Below are 20,105 nucleotides of genomic sequence, written 5' to 3' on the forward strand. Positions count from 1 at the left end.
CGTCTGTGAGTGACAGAGTGTGTGTGTGAGTGACAGCATGTGTGTGTGAGTGAGTGAGTGCGTCTGTGTGTGTGCATGCGAGTGTATCAGTGTGTCTGTCAGTGTATGATGAGTGTGTTTGTCAGTGTAAGAGTGTGTGTCTGTCAAGTCAGTGAGAGTATGTTTGTCATTGAGTCTGTGTGTGACTATCAGTGTGTCTGTCAATGAGTTTCAATGAGTCTGTGTCTGTCAGTGACGTCTGTGTGTTTGTCATTGAGTGTGTGACTGTCAGTGTGTACAGTGCGGAGCGGAGCGGAGCGCGGTACAGGAGCTTCTGTTTCCTGTACCTGGCCAGACTGACAGGAGGTGCTCACAGAGAGAGCACTCCCTGTCAGTTCGGCCGGGTACAGAAAACTGAAGCTCCTTTAGGGGATCTGCTCCGCTAGGCAATGCAACAATAGAGGTAGGAGGCACACCAGGAAGAGGAGTGTGACCACTAAAGGGGTGTGGGGTGCACCAAGGGACAGGGAGGGAATGGGAGAGAAACACCAAGAGACAGGAAAAAGAGGGGGGAGGGGAGAAGAACACTAAGGGACAGGGAAGGGACCACTAATGGTCGGGAAGGGGAGAGGGGCTGGTTAAGAGGATTTTTTTTGGGGGGGGAGGAGGGGGAGGTGGAAGAATGCCTCTTCGCCTATGTACATAAAAATCCAAGCACCGGCCCTGCCTCCATGTGTCTCTCCCATACCCCCACCAGCCTCTCCATGTGTCTCTCCTACTATACCTGCTGACTCCAGGGTTGAGCAGACCGGGATACCTGATCTGACAGGAAGTACTCTCAGTGAGCACTTCCTGTCAGCTCGGCCACGAAACATGCAGAAATTGGCAGGAGGGGGTACTGTGTTGTGCGTTCCCTTTCCTGTTGGCCACTGCGAGCCCCAGTGTGTCCATGCACCAGCACCAGCCCTGAAGTAAAGCCGGCCCCTGGTTGCAAGGTTTGATAGGGCGGCCGGGCACCCTGGAATGATGGGCCCATTCACAAATTCGACCCCTCCGACTGTGGTAGTTATCCCACTGCACACCAACAATAAGAAGCGTCTAGAAAAGAGGGACATTAGGATAGAAAAGAGGGACAGAGAGATTTGTGACCAAAATATGGATTGCTCCTCCTAAATTACACCTGTTTTCACTGTCACAGCTCCTGACAGGTAGAGCAAAGAGCTGGAGAAGGTCTCCAAGAAGAGGATTTAGGCAGTCACGAGCGACAGCTTCAGGTAGGTAAATCTACCTTTCATTGAACCCTGCAGCCATCGGTCCCTAACTGTAGATGTCACGTTCACCTTTGAGCGTGTTTGCAAAATATACAAAGTCCCCCCCAAGAGAGACAGATCTGCTTTAAGTAGACAGTTAAGACATGAAACTGTATCTGTGTGTAAAGTATCAAGTTGAAAAAGAATAAAACAGAACAAGACCATTACATTTAAACAACACAATACAAGAGATGTTTCAAGGAGAATTTTAAAGTGTCGGACGTACAAATAACTCATCCAATGAAAATATTAAAGCCAATATTAGATTTTTGATACATAAGGTAACAGCAGGTATTGGTGGTGGTAGTTGATTATGTGGTGGGGCAGTCAGATTGTATTACGAATTCTTCATATGATATCTCTAAAAGCAACCAAGCAACCAAGTTAGCTTGTTAGTGCCCCATCTTTCAAATAGATTTGGTGACCAGAGAATTTTGTACACTTCTTCATAGCATAGTATTGACCATCCTGCACTGGTACATAATATTTTAGCCAAACAAATAGCTAAGGGGATTATACCATAAGTTACCGCACCAACCCTAGCGACGCCACTGATTATTTTATTATTATTAGATTGTTTATTATCCCACCTAGAATAGTGATAGTAGGGTAAAACAGAGGGACAGAGAGATCTGCATCCTAAACGATATATCATGAGAAAAAAAACCAAACCAGAGCATTGACAACACGAACAGCTCTGCAATCAGCCCCCAAATTAATATGACAATATTTCGTGGAATTATTCCCCAGTTTTATTTTTGTTTATATAATATTGTAACATTTTTATGTGTCATTATTATGGTTCATTATATTGTAAATATATATATATATATATATATATATATATATATATTATGACAATATCTGAAAAAAACAATAAATTACAAAATACATGAAAGGAAAAAAAAACAAAACACATTTTTTAATGTAATGAAAAATTAAGATTAATATGACAATATTTCGTGGAATTATTCCCCAGTTTTATTTTTGTTTATATAATATTGTAACATTTTATGTGTCATTATTATGGTTCATTATATTGTAAAAAAAAAAAAAAAAATGTAAAATAAAAAAAATTAATATGACAATATCTGAAAAAGCAATAAATTACAAAATACATGAAAGGAGAATTTTTTTTTTTTTTTTAAATGTAATTAAAACTCAATAAATCCTTCCTCTGTCTGTAATATAAATGTAGTGAGGAGCAATGTGTGATTAATTACACTTACACTATATACAGCCAGGCAGTGCTAGAGAGCAGCTAGCAATACTGACTGGGGAGAGCCAAGTCACATGACCAGCAGCAGCTCGCGAGAGTATAAATCTGAGGTGGGCGGGGCCAGGGCTCGAAAGGGGGCGTTGCCGGTGACGTTCCTCCAGCCGGCTTCATTGACACAGTTACTTTCTCCGTCTGACCGGTGAGCGGCTGGTGGGCGGGGCTAAGCTAAAACCATAGCTGGCTAAGCATTGTGGGAAACGTAGTCCACCATAGCTGGAGTTCCACAGGATAGCCCATTACGACTTCAGCCCCTGAATAAACCCTAACTAGCCGACTGCTAGCCAAGAGGTCACATTGGGCTGGCCAAACCTCTTTGGAACTACATCTCCCATGATGCTCTACATGTCATTAGGATGACAAAGCATCATGGGAGTTGTAGTTCCTTTTTTTATTGATAATTGTGCTGATGATTTGAAAGTGAAACAACCAGGGTTTCAATCTGTAGAGTAAATTTTCTGGAACTCCAAAATGAATTACACATTTTAGGCCAAAAATAGAAGAATTGGTAAAAAAAAAAAAAAATTCTCCTAGTCTGCTTGCTATGTTTTAATTTTTCTGTTTTGGTCTAAAATTTTAGCTTTTAAAAAAAAAAAAAAAATCCTGCTACATTGCACATTATTATATAAATAACCCGATCCTCACCCGATTAAGAGATACAAATATGAACATTATCTGGCTACGTTAAGTAAGGGATATCGCCCAAGCGCTGCGGAATTTGATGGCGCTATATAAATATCATAATAATAATAATCGCCAACACGCATAAAAACACCTTCTAGAGATAAAATTAATTGACAATGCCCCTCGCCAGAAAGCATTTATTAAACATGTGGGTAATCGGTAAATCTGAATCTAGACAGAGCTGACACATTTGTACATTATTAATATTTATAAAGTGCCAACAGATTCCGCAACGCTGTACAATAGATGGACTAACCGACACGTATTTGTAGCCAGACAAGGACGCACAGGAAGAGAGGGATTCAGGGCCCTGCTCAAATGAGCTTACATTCCAAGGGGACTGGGGTAAAGTGACTCAAAAGGTAAGAGAAAAATTTATTTCATGTACGGGAAAAATAAGTTGCTAGAAGCGTTTATAAATATTGCTATCCTTCACCCTGATCCCACATTTGGTTGGCGCATTCACATGTCCAAAATTTGACGTTGTTAGATCACTTTAATCATATGAAGAGCCTGCAGTTTAACTGTCATTAACAGTTAATATATATTTCCTTAATTAGTTTACTCTGATCTTTACAGAAATGACAATCTAATACACTAGACGCTTCATTGTAATTAGATCAACACCATCACACACAGACAGGGCCCTTTAACCCCTTAAGGACACATGACATGTGTGACATGTCATGATTCCCTTTTATTCCAGAAGTTTGGTCCTTAAGGGGTTAAAGAGGAACTGTCGCCTCCTAGACTATTTCTTAATCAGACGTTAGCTGTGTTATTGTTGCATCTCATAGTATATACACTAGGCACTCCAGATGTTGTGGACTACATCACCATTGATGCTTTTCTAATACTACGTCTGCAAGAGCATTGAGGATAATATAGACCACAACACCTGCAGTGCCGAAAAAGGTTGCCTAAACCTCTAACTAGGAGGTTGTCAAATAATCATAAAATGGAGGAATACCTGAACAATCATGCACTTATACAGCATTACATTATGGAAGAAGGTATCTAATGCACACATATGTGTGTACCCTGTGCAATTTAGGAAGACGGTCTTACTTTAAATTCAGCTGCATTATTTATACCAGAAAGTGCTTCAAGAGAGGGCTGTATCCCTTTTAGTGCATTTAACATATCATTGTCATTAGGCTGTCACCTTGATCCTATTTACTGCTGGCCATTTAATATATTAAATATGTATTTGTCATTAGGTCCCTTAACTCGATTTTAAAGCAATGTAATAACACGTCAGTGGAAATTGAGCTTATATTGTATATGTAACTGCTAAGTCACGTAGTTCCTACACTGAGCTGGCCCTCCAGTGCATAAAACATGTCACAGTCATTAGGTCACTAGTCCTTAAAATCTAAAATTAGTTCTGGGATAGTGGGAAAAGTCTTCCGCAGTCAAACGTCCACGCAGCAATGCCACCAATTGGGTTACCAACAGTTCCCACTCAATACTAGCGATTGGCAAAATGGCAGAGAGGATTCTGTAAGGAAGACTATTTTACCATAGTAGCAAGACAATGTTATAAACCAAAAGATTGTTCTCAAGACTTACACTTGCCAGAATTGGCCGAGCCATGACCTTTGTCATTGCTTCACAGAAGCTTCCCTAAACTTGCTAAAGGTGAATGCTCCAACACTGGGAGGTATGAAATCGTGATGGAAAGGGTGTAGCTCCAAAAGTCGGGGTTTCAAGCACGCTGTGACATGTTGAAATGCAGTGGGGTGACCAAACTAGCTTTTAAAAATTATACCTGTATTGACAAAGCCAACATGTGCCTTGCCGGCCAACCAGTACCGTATACACAAAAAGACGCTTTACCACTCAAGGATCTGTTTTGAGATACTTTTGTTCAGCTACCATACAACTTACCCGACAGAGTTTCACCCACTCGACAAAGAACCCACAAGGTGTTAAAACACTTGTGTCGTGGGCCGAGTAGAAGATCATTGAGTGATGGAGCATTTAAAACACTTGTGTGGTGGGTTGAGTAGAAGATCATTGAGGGATGGAACATTTAAAACACTTGTGTGGTGGGCCGAGTAGCAGATCATTGAGGGATGGAGCATTTAAAACACTTGTGTGGTGGGTTGAGTAGCAGATCATTGAGGGATGAAGCATTTAAAACACTTGTGTGGTGGGCCGAGTAGAAGACCATTGAGTGATGGAGCATTTAAAACACTTGTGTGGTTGGTCGAGTAGAAGATCATTAAGGGATGGAGCATTTATGTTTAAAAAAGACAAGTTTGCTTTTGGATGGAGACAGTATCTAAAGCCCACTCAGGTGATTGCCTCTTCGCCCAATGTATGTAATTTGCTATCAAGGTCTTCGCATGTCTGTATCTAATGCCCACTCAGGTGATTGCCTGTCTGCTTATTGTATTTAATTTGATAGCGAGACCTACGCATGTCCAGAGCTCTATCAGGATCACTATTATTTGGACACGAAGTTGTAGATAGATAAGACTATAACAACATACTCTGTGTTTGGAGATCTTCTCTGAATGTCACATTATTTTGAAGTACATGTGTTCGGCAACCATCACACCGTGTTACCTTCTTGAAGAGCTCCTACATGAATTTCTGACGGGCCTTTTTAACATGTCTGTGGTCAGGTCCCTTAAATCCAATCTCATTCGCTTTTGTGTCTGTAAACGTGCTCTCCCCTTTTAGAGATGGACGAGGTACATGTTGCAGGTATTGCCGTTGCCAATGTGCTCCAGACACACCTCCGCGGTTCTGAGGAATTCTGGCTGTGGGTGACATATCTCGGGGACCCTGCCTGTGTCTTCCTTATATACTTCCCTCTGGTTTATTCATACAAGCGCAGACTCGGAGTGACTGTCCTTTGGCTGGCTTTAATTTCTGAATGGCTCAATCTTGTCTTAAAATGGTGAGGCTCACTTAATATCATCTTTGTTCTAACTAAATTCTAAGCAAAATTTGTGAATAATTCAATGTAATCTGTAACGCATTTGTTCTTGTTAATTTAATATGTTGATAGTAGATATGTTGAGTGCCCCCAGGCGATGATGTACTTATTCTACCAACCATTCATGGGTACTCCCTCTTCCTTTCTAGTCTACTTTTCTGATCTCTTTCTCCGCTAAGTTTCTCTTCTGGCAACTCTTCTCTCTTTCTCAATCTTAAAGTGTTGTTTTTTTTTTTGTCTCTATCATTTTTTTCTCATTCATCTGTAATTGTTTCTGCTTCCACTTTCATCTAGTTTATTATTTTTTTTTTTTTTACCTCCTCGCGCTTTGCTGTCTCCTGGAATTGTCCACCTTAACCTCTTCTCAGCTGTCACCCACCTCTGCCTTTTTGTCTGTGCTGATCCACCACCACCTTTGTATCTATTCCACCTCATCCACCACTGCCTTTTTTTTATCTATTCCCCCTCATCCACTACCACCTTTGTATCTTTTTCACCTCATCCACCACTGCATTTTTATCTATTCCACCTCATCCACTACCGCCTTCGTATCTATTCCACCTCATCCACCACTGCCTTTTTATCTATTCCCCCTCATCCACCACCACCTTTGTATCTTTTTCACCTCATCCACCACTGCCTTTTTATCTATTCCCCCTCATCCACCACCACCTTTGTATCTTTTTCACCTCATCCACCACTGCATTTTTATCTATTCCACCTCATCCACTACCGCCTTTGTATCTATTCCCCCTCATCCACTACCACCTTTGTATCTTTTTCACCTTATCCACCACTGCATTTTTATCTATTCCCCCTCATCCACCACTGCCTTTGTATCTAATACCCCTCATCCACCACTGTCGTGGCCTTTTCTTCCTAAAAGCATGCTGTAGTGGTTAAAGTGCCAAGTGTGCCCTAGCGCCCCCCGGAACCCATTGCGAGTAGTCAAATCGGTTTAGAATGGTTTGATTTCTTACCTGGGATCCACCGGACATCTACTACTTTCAAAATGCTAAAAAATAGGTTTAAAAGAAGTTTTCACATACATTAATCCAACGCCTGGCGAAGCTCCTGGTTCTACTTGACAGCCCCCTGTTTGATGTCACTGGGACCTGTGTGGAGATTTAATCAAAGGCTTCTCTTAGACATGCTTTTTATTGAATTATTTGAGGGGAGGAGAGAGGAGGAAAGGAGGGAGGGCGAGAGACAAAAAAAATAAAAAAAATATTGGAGGGTATAGGGAGGGGGGGAGACACAAGCCTCCCCTTGCACAGAATATGCACATAACTGAGATTAGGCAGTCTGCAACAGAGTCTGCATAAGTCACTAGGTGGGGGGGGGTGAATTCCCACGGCACACACATGCAAATAACGCTGCACATCCAGACTCCTACCACCGTTACCACTTCAAAAAGCAGAAATGGTCATGGTGGATGGAGTAATCCTTTAAGCATGATGGGGCAGGGCGCAGTTAATTGGCTGAGAATGATCAGCTGATACTCTCAACCAATAAACTAACCATGCAAGGCAGGGCTTAGCTCTGTAAGGCTAACAAAAGCTCTCCATCCAACTCTCGGTCAGAAGTAGTCTAGTGGGGAGCAACTACCGACAGACGCCAGGTACGATGTAAAACCATTCTTAAACAGTTTGAATACTTACAGCGTGCTGTTGTGGTTATGGTGCTTGGAGTGTTCTTTTAATCACTTATGTCCCTTGTGTTTTGTGCTCTTGTCTTTTCTTCCTCACCCACCTGTGTCCCTGCTCACTATCCTCAGCCAATATTAATATGATGTGGCAAAATATCCGAACTATTTAGTTGAAAAGAGATATTTTTTTTTTTTATTCTCTCCCCCACCCTCTGTTGATAACAAATGAATATGTAAAATGTTGGTTTAAATGGTTTTAAATAGTCAGAGTACAGCTTGGTCTTTAAGTGTCAGAGTTACCCTCTCCAATATCCCCTCTCCTGGTGATATTTTTATATTGGGGTCTGGAGAAGAGTGAGAATTGAGACATACTTCCCTGCTTGCTGCATCTCATGCCTCTATCTTCCAGTATATCTATAGGAGAGACCACAGGATTCTAAATGAGTAATGAGATAATCTGTCTGTCTATCTGTCCTCAAGAACTGTGAACATCTTTATTGGTAGGTGCATGCAGAATTTCATAATACTTGTGGAAAACACAGGAGAAGACCGAGCTAATGACCTAATGACAACAAATTGCATGATATATATGTCCATCTGCCTTAACTTTTCCATTTTTGTCGAAGGTTCCTGTTTGGTGAACGTCCATTTTGGTGGATATTTGAATCAGGAAAAGACAGTGATGTAAAACTGAAGCAATTCTCTTCAACATGTGAGACAGGACCTGGTGAGTGTGGATATGTATCTGAAGTACAATGGGCTGCATTTTGGTTGTCCAGCCTTGGCCACCCTGCTATAGTTGGACTGCAATCCTCTTAGAGGAACATTTTGGGCATCAAGTCAGCTCAGATGGTCACTCCAAACTTTGTTTTTCAACCGTTTGTCTCTTACCTGATTCCTAAGAAAAACAAGTTACCTGCGCTCTCTCCTTAATCCCTATATATATTTTGACAAACGGAGGCCATGTAGTTACTCCAATGGCCATTGGAGGGAATGCCCGCCTGCCAACGTCAAAGCAGACACCCTAAGCCTTGCTTCTTTGAGCTTCTGGCACCTTTCTGTCTCATTAGAGATCTTTGCCAGAAGCTCAAAGAAGCAAGGTGAAGGGTCAGCGCTTAGGGGGGGACTGCCTTGACGTTGGCAGGCTGGCATTCCCTCTAATGGCCATTAGAGTAACCAAATTACCTCCATTTGTCTAAATATACATAGGGATTAAGGAGAGAGCACAGGTAACTTGATTTTCTTTGTTTTTTACTATATATTGGGGCTGATTTGTACTGTAGTCATTGCTGCCACCCAGTAGTGATGGGAGTGAGCGCAGGACTTATCTTTCTGCATTCTTAACTGATTCCTGCCAAGCCTTATCTAGTGCCAGCTAGCTAGATGCCAATCCAACTGTTCATTCATTGACTGAGAACATCAGCTGAGCACACTACAAAAAAGGCAAAAACATACTTTTAAAGAACAATAACAAATCTATATTGGCTACTTGAATTAATGGCTCCTGTAAAACAATACATTATATTTGAAATGGAATTTTAATTTTAATAGTGAATAAAGATAGCACACTGTCACACAGAAATCCCAAGTGCTCATTGATGCTACATAGTTAAATTCTGTTGAACCAAAAAACAAAAAAAAAAACTATTTCAAAGCAATTTTCAATCGTGCCACAAAATAGGAAACAAATATCATCCTTTACTCAAATATGGCCATTTGATTTCTCCATGGAACATTTGTTTCAGAACATTTAAGGGAACACTCCAAACACCATCGCTACAGCTTTAAGATACCTGGCTTCCATTTCTTTCTAATGGTTTGTACTATAAACTGGAGAACTGTTTGTTTGGCCAATCCTTTTTACACTTCTTGGGATATATCCTCTCTGGTTTCCAGTGGATCCCAAAAAGCTGGCCACTGCCACAAGGTCTTAAGCCTATACAGCGACTTGTTGGGAATTGCCAATTATTATTGTAAATTTGTTCAATTCTATTCCCAAAAACGTGTCAGCCAAATCAGCCATGACAAAAAAAAAGAAGACGGCTAAAGCCCACAACTGGACTGCTGAAGCCTTGGTTTGGAGACCTTTAAAAAAGGCTTTTGCATAAGCTCATACTTCAGTTAGATGCATCTAAACCCGGTCTGGGTGCCATACCACATCAAAACATCCTGAGGTTAACGTGCATCCTAGTGGTTTTATTCGCTTGGACGTTGTCCCCAGCAGAGCACAACTATGATATTGGCACTAGAGAAATGTTATCTATAATTGCTGCCTTTTAAAAGTGGTGTCATTTATTGGACCACAAGATAGCATTATTTATTTACTGACTACAAGTCAGTAAGTGATGCCAAGTGACTATCCTCTAGACAAGCTAAGTGTTCTCTCTTCCTCTATCATTTCAACTTTCTGAGTGCATATCACCCAGGCATTCATAATGTCAAAGCAAATTCCCTTTCCAGACAGTTTGAGACTTTGAGGAGGACGAGAGTCTACCCATTGTTCCTTCTGAAAGGATAGTCACATTCACCCATACCATTGTCTCCTCTGATATTGTGAAATACATACAAAAGAAACAAGCACAGACAATTTCTTTTTTTTTTTTTTTTTTATTCTTAAAATTTCTTTATTTGATTTTTAACATATAACATATAACATACAAATATCTCATATAAAAAATATTAATACATATATAGAAAATATACACATATATAATTCTTCCATTTTACAGATTCTCATTTGTACATACTAGAACCTCACACATACACACACACAAGACATAGTGGGATAGGGTAACAACCTAGTTGAGTTGCTTTGAATATGATTATGTATATAGCAATTCAATATGATGAAGCCTTAAATTAGGGTCTTTGGGAGCTACTGATTCCTTTCTAACAGCTGTAGACATTTTTTACTCATTTCATATTTTCGTACATTCTCCTTAGTTCTAAATAGTGTTTTCTCGTTTTTAAGCTGTAAAACCAATTGGTTTTCCCAGTTTTTATACTCAATTGTTGTGGGATTTTTCCATTTTCTGGCTATTAGTATTTTAACTGCTACAAAAGCATGGTTCACTAAATATTGTTGGTATAAACAAAGGTCCGGCCAATGTAAATGAAGTAGAGCAGTGATTGGGGATTGTTCTATCCAGATTGTACAGACAATTTCTATTAACCCTACAAACATGTTCAATGTTCACCCTTAAAACAGAAACTCATGTAATATCATTTTCCTTTCATGATAGCAAGGCAGCCCGTCACGTCATTGTCACCAAGACCACGACATTTGGTGGCCCTCATTGAGAAAGACTTGAGGAAGTATATTAATGCATGTCTAGTTTGTATGCAATCTATATCCTCACATCAACCCCCTTGTGGTCTGCTACAGTCTCTTCCTGTGCTGTCTTTTTCTTGGTCAAATTTCTCTGATGGCTTTTCTAAAATGGCCTATTGTGTACCCTTAACAAAGCTTCCTTCTTCTGTTGAACTGGCCAAGATATTCAGGGTATTCCTGAGGCTATTGATTCTGGTAGAGGTTCCCAATATGTATCTAAGTTGTGCAGAGGTGGACATCTCTCTGTCCTTTTCCACTGCATATTTCCCTCAAACTAATGGGGCAGCAGAGTGTATCAATCACATTAGCTTTGGATCAACACCTGGCTGAACTACAGAACACCATGAAGCAGTTCCAAGCCATTCTGTGGAAGTGGAATGTTCTTACCTAAAATCGTAATGCTGACTGTCATCATGGGACAGCCTCCACTTACCAAGTGATAGGTCTGGCTATCCACACAAAATATTGTTCTCTGTGTTCTGTCCAAGAAATTTGCACCTAGATACATAGGCTTATATAAGATTCTAAATAAGATTAATCCCATATCTTAGACCATGAGCTCCCCAAGAACCTCAGGGTAACACACATATTCCATTTGTCCATTTTGAAGCCTTTACTATGCAACACATTGATCCAGCATGGCATCTCCTTTCTCAGTACTAGTAGATGGCAAGAGAAATTAGATATCCCGGCTATCATACACTTCTGGATTTACTTGGATTCTTCACAATACTTTGAGCACTAGAAGGGTTTTGGGCCTGAGGAACATTCTTCTACAGATGTGCATATTCTCAGGCTTGTCCGTGCCTTCCATGCCAGGTTCCTGCCATGCTGTTTCCTGCCCGATGGACGTACCTGAAAGGCAGGGTTTTGTAACTAATTTGGAGGTTGCAGCGAGACTTGAATTACCACCATTTATCAACCTAGCTTCAGTTTCTACACAGATCCATGTCATATTCTGGCACTGTAGAAGTTCATGCCATTCTAGTGACCCCACTTTTTTATGGCTTTGCATCATTTTTTGATGATAGCCAATGGTGTCAACACTAGTAATAGATAAGACCATGGCTTGGTTTGTTCTTTGTCTTGTCGTGATCTTGGTTACTTAGGTATGTTCTGTTTATGTTTGTGGTTATTTTAGTTTTGCCTCAATTCTGTTTTAGCATTTATCCGGATTTCTGTTCTCCTTTTGCTTGATTCTCGATCTTGTGCTCTTCTGTAATCCTTGACTATGGCCTAACTTTGACTATTCTCCCTCTATTAACGTTAAGCTCAGCCACTCTAAGGACCGGTAATATGCTTTTCTGGTACGGTTTGCCCTGGGTTTGCATGATGGTGTATACTTGCCTTGACACAGGATTCATAACACTGCCATGAACTAGTGAATTTGCATTCCTCAACTTCTTGATAAAAACTATGTTAAATTGGAATACTGGAACTGGTAAGACTGTTTCTTCATTTCATGTGCTTATAGAACTTTGGCCAGTGAGACTCACAATCTTGTTGATGTGTTAGATATTAAAGGACATGAACCATTTCATGGAGAAGTGTGTCAGCCAGGTCTTTTCCTTTTTTATATTTCAGGAGTGGTTTGCTAAGGTATATCGAGCAAGAATAATCAAATCTTTTATATCACAAAGCCCAGTAGTCATAGTCATCATTTTACTCCATTTAACCTCTATTCCAGTCCACACTCTCCAAAATAACATAATGTTAAATTGAGAAAATATGGTCTGAAAGTCTTTGTTGCGATCTGTTGATTCCCACCTTGGGACAACCTTAGATCTTGCATTTTTTCCCCATCACACCAGCTCTGGATTCACCTGGGGTCACATATGTGACTTTATCTGGTTGAGCAACCTCATGGTCAGATTAATCTTCTAACTTAGCGTTTAGGAACAAGTCTTCATCCCCTTTGAGGTCAACATTTAGGAACATATCAACATTCTCTTCTAAGTCAACATTTAGTAAAAAAAAAAATCCATCCATGTTATCAGTACAATGGCATCAAAACTAATAACATAAGTAAGTTGGAACCCTGTCATAAGCTGGTGACTTTGCACCCATGTTACAAAGCTCGTAATACAGAACAGAGCAATTTATACAGTGGATATTCCATGCATCAATCATTCAATTTAATTTTTTTTTTTTTTTTAATATTATTTATTTAGAAACAGACTGTTTACATAAATATGAAATAGACAACATTTGGTCCTTTTGTTTGGCAGGAAAATACAATGCACATAGCATATGTCTTGTATTTTTCAACATTTTGACTATGGGGATAATCCCTTGTCTAATAAAAATGTATGAGCAAAAATATCAAAACAATTTAGAAAAATAAAAGTGGGGGATGCCTCGAGGTATTCAGTAAGGGGAACTTGGCCTCTCAGGGAGATATCTGGAACTCCCTACCAGCTTGTGCAGTGGTAGGTGTCCTCTCTGATCCAGCACACCAGGCAAATGTGTGGTTCTCCTATGGAATCACCAGCCCTGAATCCCAGTGAATGTTCTACAATTTAAACAAGTGACTATGAAATTGCGCAGCTCAACCAATGACAGATCAGTGTGAGCGGAGAGCTGACTTGATTTTGCCTCCCGGCCAATCACTGTCCTCATATTATCTTCATACACCATGCTCGGGGAAAAGGGAGTAGATAGTAGGACAGTGATTAGTAGTGAGGTGGAGTCATGTCAGAGGCTCAACTAACACTGATCTCTTATTTGCTGAGTACGTACACTGAGTGATAGAATCACTGCATGGCTAAGGAGCCAAAACCTGTCATGTGCACTCAAGTCGTGTTGGTTTCTGTACTGCCTTTCAATTCCCGTTGTTGTCATATAGTCTACCTATTAAACGTCTCTAAAACGAAAGAAGAACTTTATTATTGCTATACAGATGTAATGTGTCAAAATTCAAATTTAAAAGCACCATAATAACCGCAGACCACTGTAGTGGTTATGGTGCCCTGGAACCACCCCACTGTAAGTAGTCAAATCATTTTAGTACTGTTTGACAATTTACCTCGGTCCTGCCGGGCGCGACAACCCCAGCTTCTTGGTTTTCTCACTTAGAACATCCAGTTAGCAATATTGAGTTAAGCTGGGCCAGGAGGACAGTGCTCAGTGGCCGAGCGAATCAGCTCTGCATTCGTTTAATCTGTATTTTTTCTTTCTAGGGAGCCCTTCAGGACACTGCATGATCACCGGATCGGCTCTTTTGCCAGTAGTAATTTTCTTAACTAAGCAATGGTCACAAAGGTAAAGATCTCGTCCAGGTCTTTTTTTTTTTTCCTTTTGTATAATGTAAAACTACTGTACCACATGTCTGCACAGCAAACAGCATTATTTGACTTTATATTTTATGTCGGTATGCAGTTCAGCTGTGAACATCATCATGTCCCAAAAACCCTCAACTTTAATATAATGATGTGTATAGATCCTGCCCCTGCAGTCTCACTGATCAATTCTCTACCATTTAAAGCACTTTGTTTCTGCAGTTCTAGCCACACCTCTCCTGGCGTAAACGTGCAAACTCTCCTTACGCATTTCCTGTAAACAGAGATCTAATTTTTAAACTTCCTTTATTGCACAGTCCGTTTAGTTTAGAATTGAGCAGTGAGACTGCATAGGAATGATCTATAACCCCTTCATTGAGCTAAAGTTGTTTTGGTGCTTAACCCCTTAAGGACCAAACTTCTGGAATAAAAGGGAATCATGACATGTCACACATGTCATGTGTCCTTAAGGGGGTTAAAGTATCCCTTTAAGAATTTTGCATTGCTGCTGTATTTGACATGGTTACTGAACAAGTGAATATGTATATTTCCAGGGGAACATATCGCTTTATTCCAATATTTCTCTATTCTCTGCTTATGATGGGGATAGCAGTCTCCAGAGTCCTTATCCTGGCACACTTTCCTCACCAAGTTTTGGCTGGTATTATTACTGGTAAGTGGTCAAAGTAACATTATATCTATTCTGTCATCTAGACTGTCTGTCTGAGCCTGTCCTGATAATCTGCAGTCAGGAGGTCGCTGTACATTATACATATATAAACCAGCGCTGTCTGAGCCTGTCCTGATCATCTGCAGTCAGGAGGTCGCTGTACATTATACATATATAAACCAGCGCTGTCTGAGCCTGTCCTGATAATCTGCAGTCAGGAGGTCGCTGTACATTATATATAAACCCAGTGCTGTCTGAGCCTGTCTTGATAATCTGCAGTCAGGAGGTCGCTGTACATTATATAGAAACCCAGCGCTGTCTGAGCCTGTCCTGATAATCTACAGTCAGGACTCCAGTGTACATTATATAGAAACCCAGCGCTGTCTAAGCCTGTCCTGATAATCTGCAGTCAGGAGGTCACTGTACATTATATAGAAACCCAGCGCTGTCTGAGCCTGTCCTGATAATCTGCAGTCAGGAGGTCACTGTACATTATATAGAAACCCAGCGCTGTCTGAGCCTGTCCTGATAATCTACAGTCAGAAGGTCACTGTACATTATATAGAAACCCAGCGCTGTCTGAGCCTGTCCTGATAATCTGCAGTCAGGAGGTCACTGTAAATTATATAGAAACCCAGCGCTGTCTAAGCCTGTCCTGATAATCTGCAGTCAGGAGGTCACTGTACATTATATAGAAACCCAGCGCTGTCTGAGCCTGTCCTGATAATCTATAGTCAGGACTCCAGTGTACATTATATAGAAACCCAGCGCTGTCTAAGCCTGTCCTGATAATCTGCAGTCAGGAGGTCACTGTACATTATATAGAAACCCAGCGCTGTCTGAGCCTGTCCTGATAATCTACAGTCAGGACTCCAGTGTACATTATATATAAACCCAGCGCTGTCTGAGCCTGTCCTGATAATCTATAGTCAGGACTCCAGTGTACATTATATAGAAACCCAGCGCTGTCTAAGCCTGTCCTGATAATCTGCAGTCAGGAGGTCACTGTACATTATATAGAAACCCAGCGCTGTCTGAGCCTGTCCTGATAATCTGCAGTCAGGAGGTCACTGTACATTATATATAAACCCAGCGCTGTCTGAGCCTGTCCTGATAATCTGCAGTCAGGAGGTCGCTATACATTATATATAAACCCAGCGCTGTCTGAGCCTGTCCTGATAATCTGCAGTCAGGAGGTCACTGTACATTATATAGAAACCCAGCGCTGTCTGAGCCTGTCCTGATAATCTGAAGGCAGGACTCCAGTGTACATTATATAGAAACCCAGCGCTGTCTAAGCCTGTCCTGATAATCTGCAGTCAGGAGGTCACTGTACATTATATAGAAACCCAGCGCTGTCTGAGCCTGTCCTGATAATCTACATTCAGGACTCCAGTGTACATTATATATAAACCCAGCGCTGTCTGAGCCTGTCCTGATAATCTGCAGTCAGGAGGTCGCTATACATTATATATAAACCCAGCGCTGTCTGAGCCTGTCCTGATAATCTGCAGTCAGGAGGTCACTGTACATTATATATAAACCCAGCGCTGTCTGAGCCTGTCCTGATAATCTGCAGTCAGGAGGTCACTGTACATTATATAGAAACCCAGCGCTGTCTGAGCCTGTCCTGATAATCTGAAGGCAGCAGACATAAGTAACCTGAAGTAACCCTTTTTCGGTTTCCGCACTAGGTGTTTTCTTGGGTCAGGTGTTGGAACGTACCGTACCCAGAAATCGCAGTTTTGTCTTTTTTGCACTGGCTTCTCTGCTCCTCCTGTTTGGTGCTGTTTTTATAAACTGGGTGATGACGGTATCCGGAGTGGACCTCTCATGGTGAGTATGATCAGTACAAAACAAGAAGGTGAACTCAATTCAGCATGAAAGACTGGTAATATACAAATCAATCTTGCAGACATTGTAGTAGATACTGGGAATAGCTAACCAGCAGATTACAGTTAGGATAATAAGTTAGCATAAAGCTTTTCAATCTAGAAAAGGTCAGACTAGGTGGGCACGCGTTTAACCCCTTAAGGACACATGACATGTGTGACATGTCATGATTCCCTTTTATTCCAGAAGTTTGGTCCTTAAGGGGTTAAAGGGACTCTATAGTCACCAGAACAACTACAGTTTATTGCATTTGCTCTGGTGAGTATAGTCAGGCCCTGCAGGCTTTTTGCAGTAAAGTGAAGTTTTCAGAAAAAAATGCAGTGTTTACATTACAGCCTAGGGAAACCTCCAGTGGCACAGTAGGCAGCACTGCCATTCAGTGTCTCCACCCTCTGCATGGAGACACTGAACTTTACTCTTCTTAGAGATGCATCTTTTTCTCAGGAGAAGGATTGTGCTATAACACTATTTGTAAAACATGTGAGAATGGGTATTCACTCCATCTTAATGTGAATAAATCTTTAGAATTTCAACCATGTAAATGCTATCAAGAAGCTTAGGGGGCTGAGGGGGGGGGGGGGGGATGCAAGATAATGTCCCTTTAATTTGAGTTGGGCATATGTGAGAGACAATGTAACATGAGAGGATCAAACATTTGTGATTGTGTTCTGCCTCTACATAGCCTTATATCCCACTAACGTGGGCTAACTTCATGTTCGGCCATTCTATACTTCATTGTTGGTGGTCAAGAGAGATCTAGAACATTGCATTTTACTGATCACACATACATTTGTCTAGGTCGATCCACCTGGCCACAAAGTGGTGTTCCAAACCAGAATGGGTTCACCCAGAAACAAAACCCTTCTCCTCTGTGACCAGGAGTGCTGGGAACGCTTTAGGACTAGGACTGGCTCTGCATTGTCCATTGTACCGCAGTCTGCAGGGTGACAATACACGATGGCTTGAGAGAGGCGTTGACCTGCTGTTCTCCATCTTGCTCCTAAAAATTCTGCACATTGTCCCATTACCAGCCTCATCCCCAGCGGTCTTCTATGCATCCAACTTTTTGTGCCACTCTCTGTGCCCTTTGGCAGTCATTATTTTGGCCCCATTTATAAAGAAGAAGATTTGCTTTGGAAACACATCCAAGAGAGACTAAAGTTCTGCAGACATCACATTCTGAGTAGTCGTTTATTCAGGTTTGTTGGTTTTGATCTGACATTTACAAGGAATCTTCCTGCTCCGCCTTATTTAACTCCTTAAGGACACAGCTTCAGAAGCTGGACATACCCTTAAGGACACAAGCAATTTTTGCATTTTTTGCTGTTTGTGTTCAACTGCAATTTGCATCTCTCTCATTTATTGTACCAACACATATTATATACCGTTTTTTAGACAACAAAAAGGGCTTTAATTTGATGTGACTTATACATGTATAAATTCTCAGTTATTAAAAAAAAAAATGCTAAATAATGTGGAAAAAATAAAAAAAACGCTTTCCCCCCCACGTTTTGGCAATAATAATGTGTGCATAATATGTACAGCTTAGGAAAAGTAATTCAAAATCAATTAATTTATGTGTCTTGATTTACAAAGTACATAATATGTGTAGGATTCCAGTTTATTTTGAAAGTTACAGGTCACAAACTACAAGGTCTAAAATAAAATTTCAATGTGAAACAATTTTAGAAGTTGGTATGTTTGTCTTGGAAGTTTAATACCCATTACAGGAAACAAAATTGCCACACAAAAGTATATATTTATATAAAGTAGACATCACAGGCTATTTACCTAAGGTTAGTTTGACACTTTTTGCGTAGTTATTTCACCGCCAATCTCTGCTAAATATTGGAGTAAAATTGTGTTTTTGTAATGTGTATTTCGTAAATCTAGTGTGTGCTATCCCTGTACCCCATATTGTGTTCAGCTACATCTGCTGAGTACAACGATACCCCCATTGTATACCTTTGCCCCTATTCTGTGAAGCTACAGTGCCATATAGGAGACCATGCTATTTCAGTTTCTATAGTTGGAATTTTCATAGATGGTCATATGTCTGAATTTGTGGCATTATAGCCATTTGACTGTTCAAATAACCCCATAAAGGCCTTCCATTTGAGAAAGCAGACACCCAAGGGTATGTTATTAGGCAAATATTATACCTTAACTTGCCACCATGTTTTCACCAATTTATTTCAAATTTTGTGGTAAGAAAAAAAAATTATTTTTTTTTTACATACATGTTGCATTTTCGCTGAGTATTTCTTACATTTGATAAGTGCCACTGTCATAAATTCCCCCTAAGTATGCTCAGTTACCTCTTCTGAGTAAAACAATATGCCCAATATATGACCCAGACACTATTTTGTGAAGTTACAGTGCTGTGAAAGAGATGTGATAAGTTCAGGTTTTTTAAGTGTGAATTTACATGGAGAGTTTTAATGGGTCCGTATTCTATTTTTTTTTTTTTTTTTTTTAAATTCTTTATTTTATTGTGCAGTTGGTGTACAGAGTACTTTTGCCACGCCACGACAGCGGGACAAAGCAAATGCTAGCATACATTTTATGACAATGACATGGCATTCAAATTTCTTGCACATTTTTAGTTATTTATGCATTGGAACAGTATCAAACACTAAACGTTTAAGGGTATAACTATGCTTCATTTCGGTTAAACATTACGGTTATTAGGGAATGACGGAGTGCGGCGGGACGTAAGCGTACGCACGCACCAGGAGGTGGAGCTCAATGGGGGTATCGGAGGAAGGTGCAGCCACGAGGAAATGGCGTTTGTGCTGAGCCCGTGCTGAGCCCGTCGGGGAACTGAGAAACAGCAGCTGCCTGGTATCTGTTCGGAGAAATGCGGACACATAACTACAAGGAGAGGAAGAATCGGGGTATATACTAATTTTTTCCAACCAATGTTATGTGGATTTATAACCGGACAGCCAGACGTATACTGGAGCAGTAGCTGGTAAATAATTGCAGCGATTTCTATGTGGCTCGGTTTACTTTGTAACGTGGCCGATACCATTTAATGATATAACTGTTGGAAACTGCAAATCTGGAAACTGCAAATATAGACC

At 40.7% G+C, this 20,105-nt stretch overlaps 1 protein-coding gene across 2 annotated transcripts; it reads left to right on the forward strand.

The window, feature by feature from the left end:
- Nucleotides 1-2,637: 2,637 nt before the first annotated feature.
- On the forward strand, nt 2,638-18,394 carry G6PC3 (glucose-6-phosphatase catalytic subunit 3). 2 transcript variants are annotated; one of them, XM_063459293.1, is made up of 8 exons: nt 2,640-2,707; nt 3,465-3,611; nt 5,941-6,160; nt 8,474-8,574; nt 14,358-14,439; nt 15,011-15,129; nt 16,821-16,962; nt 17,818-18,394. In XM_063459293.1, the coding sequence occupies exons 3-8, from the start codon at nt 5,943-5,945 to the stop codon at nt 18,176-18,178; spliced, it is 1,023 nt and encodes a 340-aa protein (XP_063315363.1). In that variant the 5' UTR covers nt 2,640-2,707; nt 3,465-3,611; nt 5,941-5,942; the 3' UTR covers nt 18,179-18,394. The 2 variants fall into 2 exon arrangements, with proteins under 2 accessions (XP_063315362.1, XP_063315363.1); XM_063459292.1 differs by lacking the exon at nt 3,465-3,611 and having other exon boundaries at nt 2,638-2,707.
- Nucleotides 18,395-20,105: the final 1,711 nt, after the last annotated feature.

Source organism: Pelobates fuscus, chromosome 6 (assembly GCF_036172605.1).
Source record: "Pelobates fuscus isolate aPelFus1 chromosome 6, aPelFus1.pri, whole genome shotgun sequence".
NCBI classification, from domain to species: Eukaryota; Metazoa; Chordata; class Amphibia; order Anura; family Pelobatidae; genus Pelobates; species Pelobates fuscus.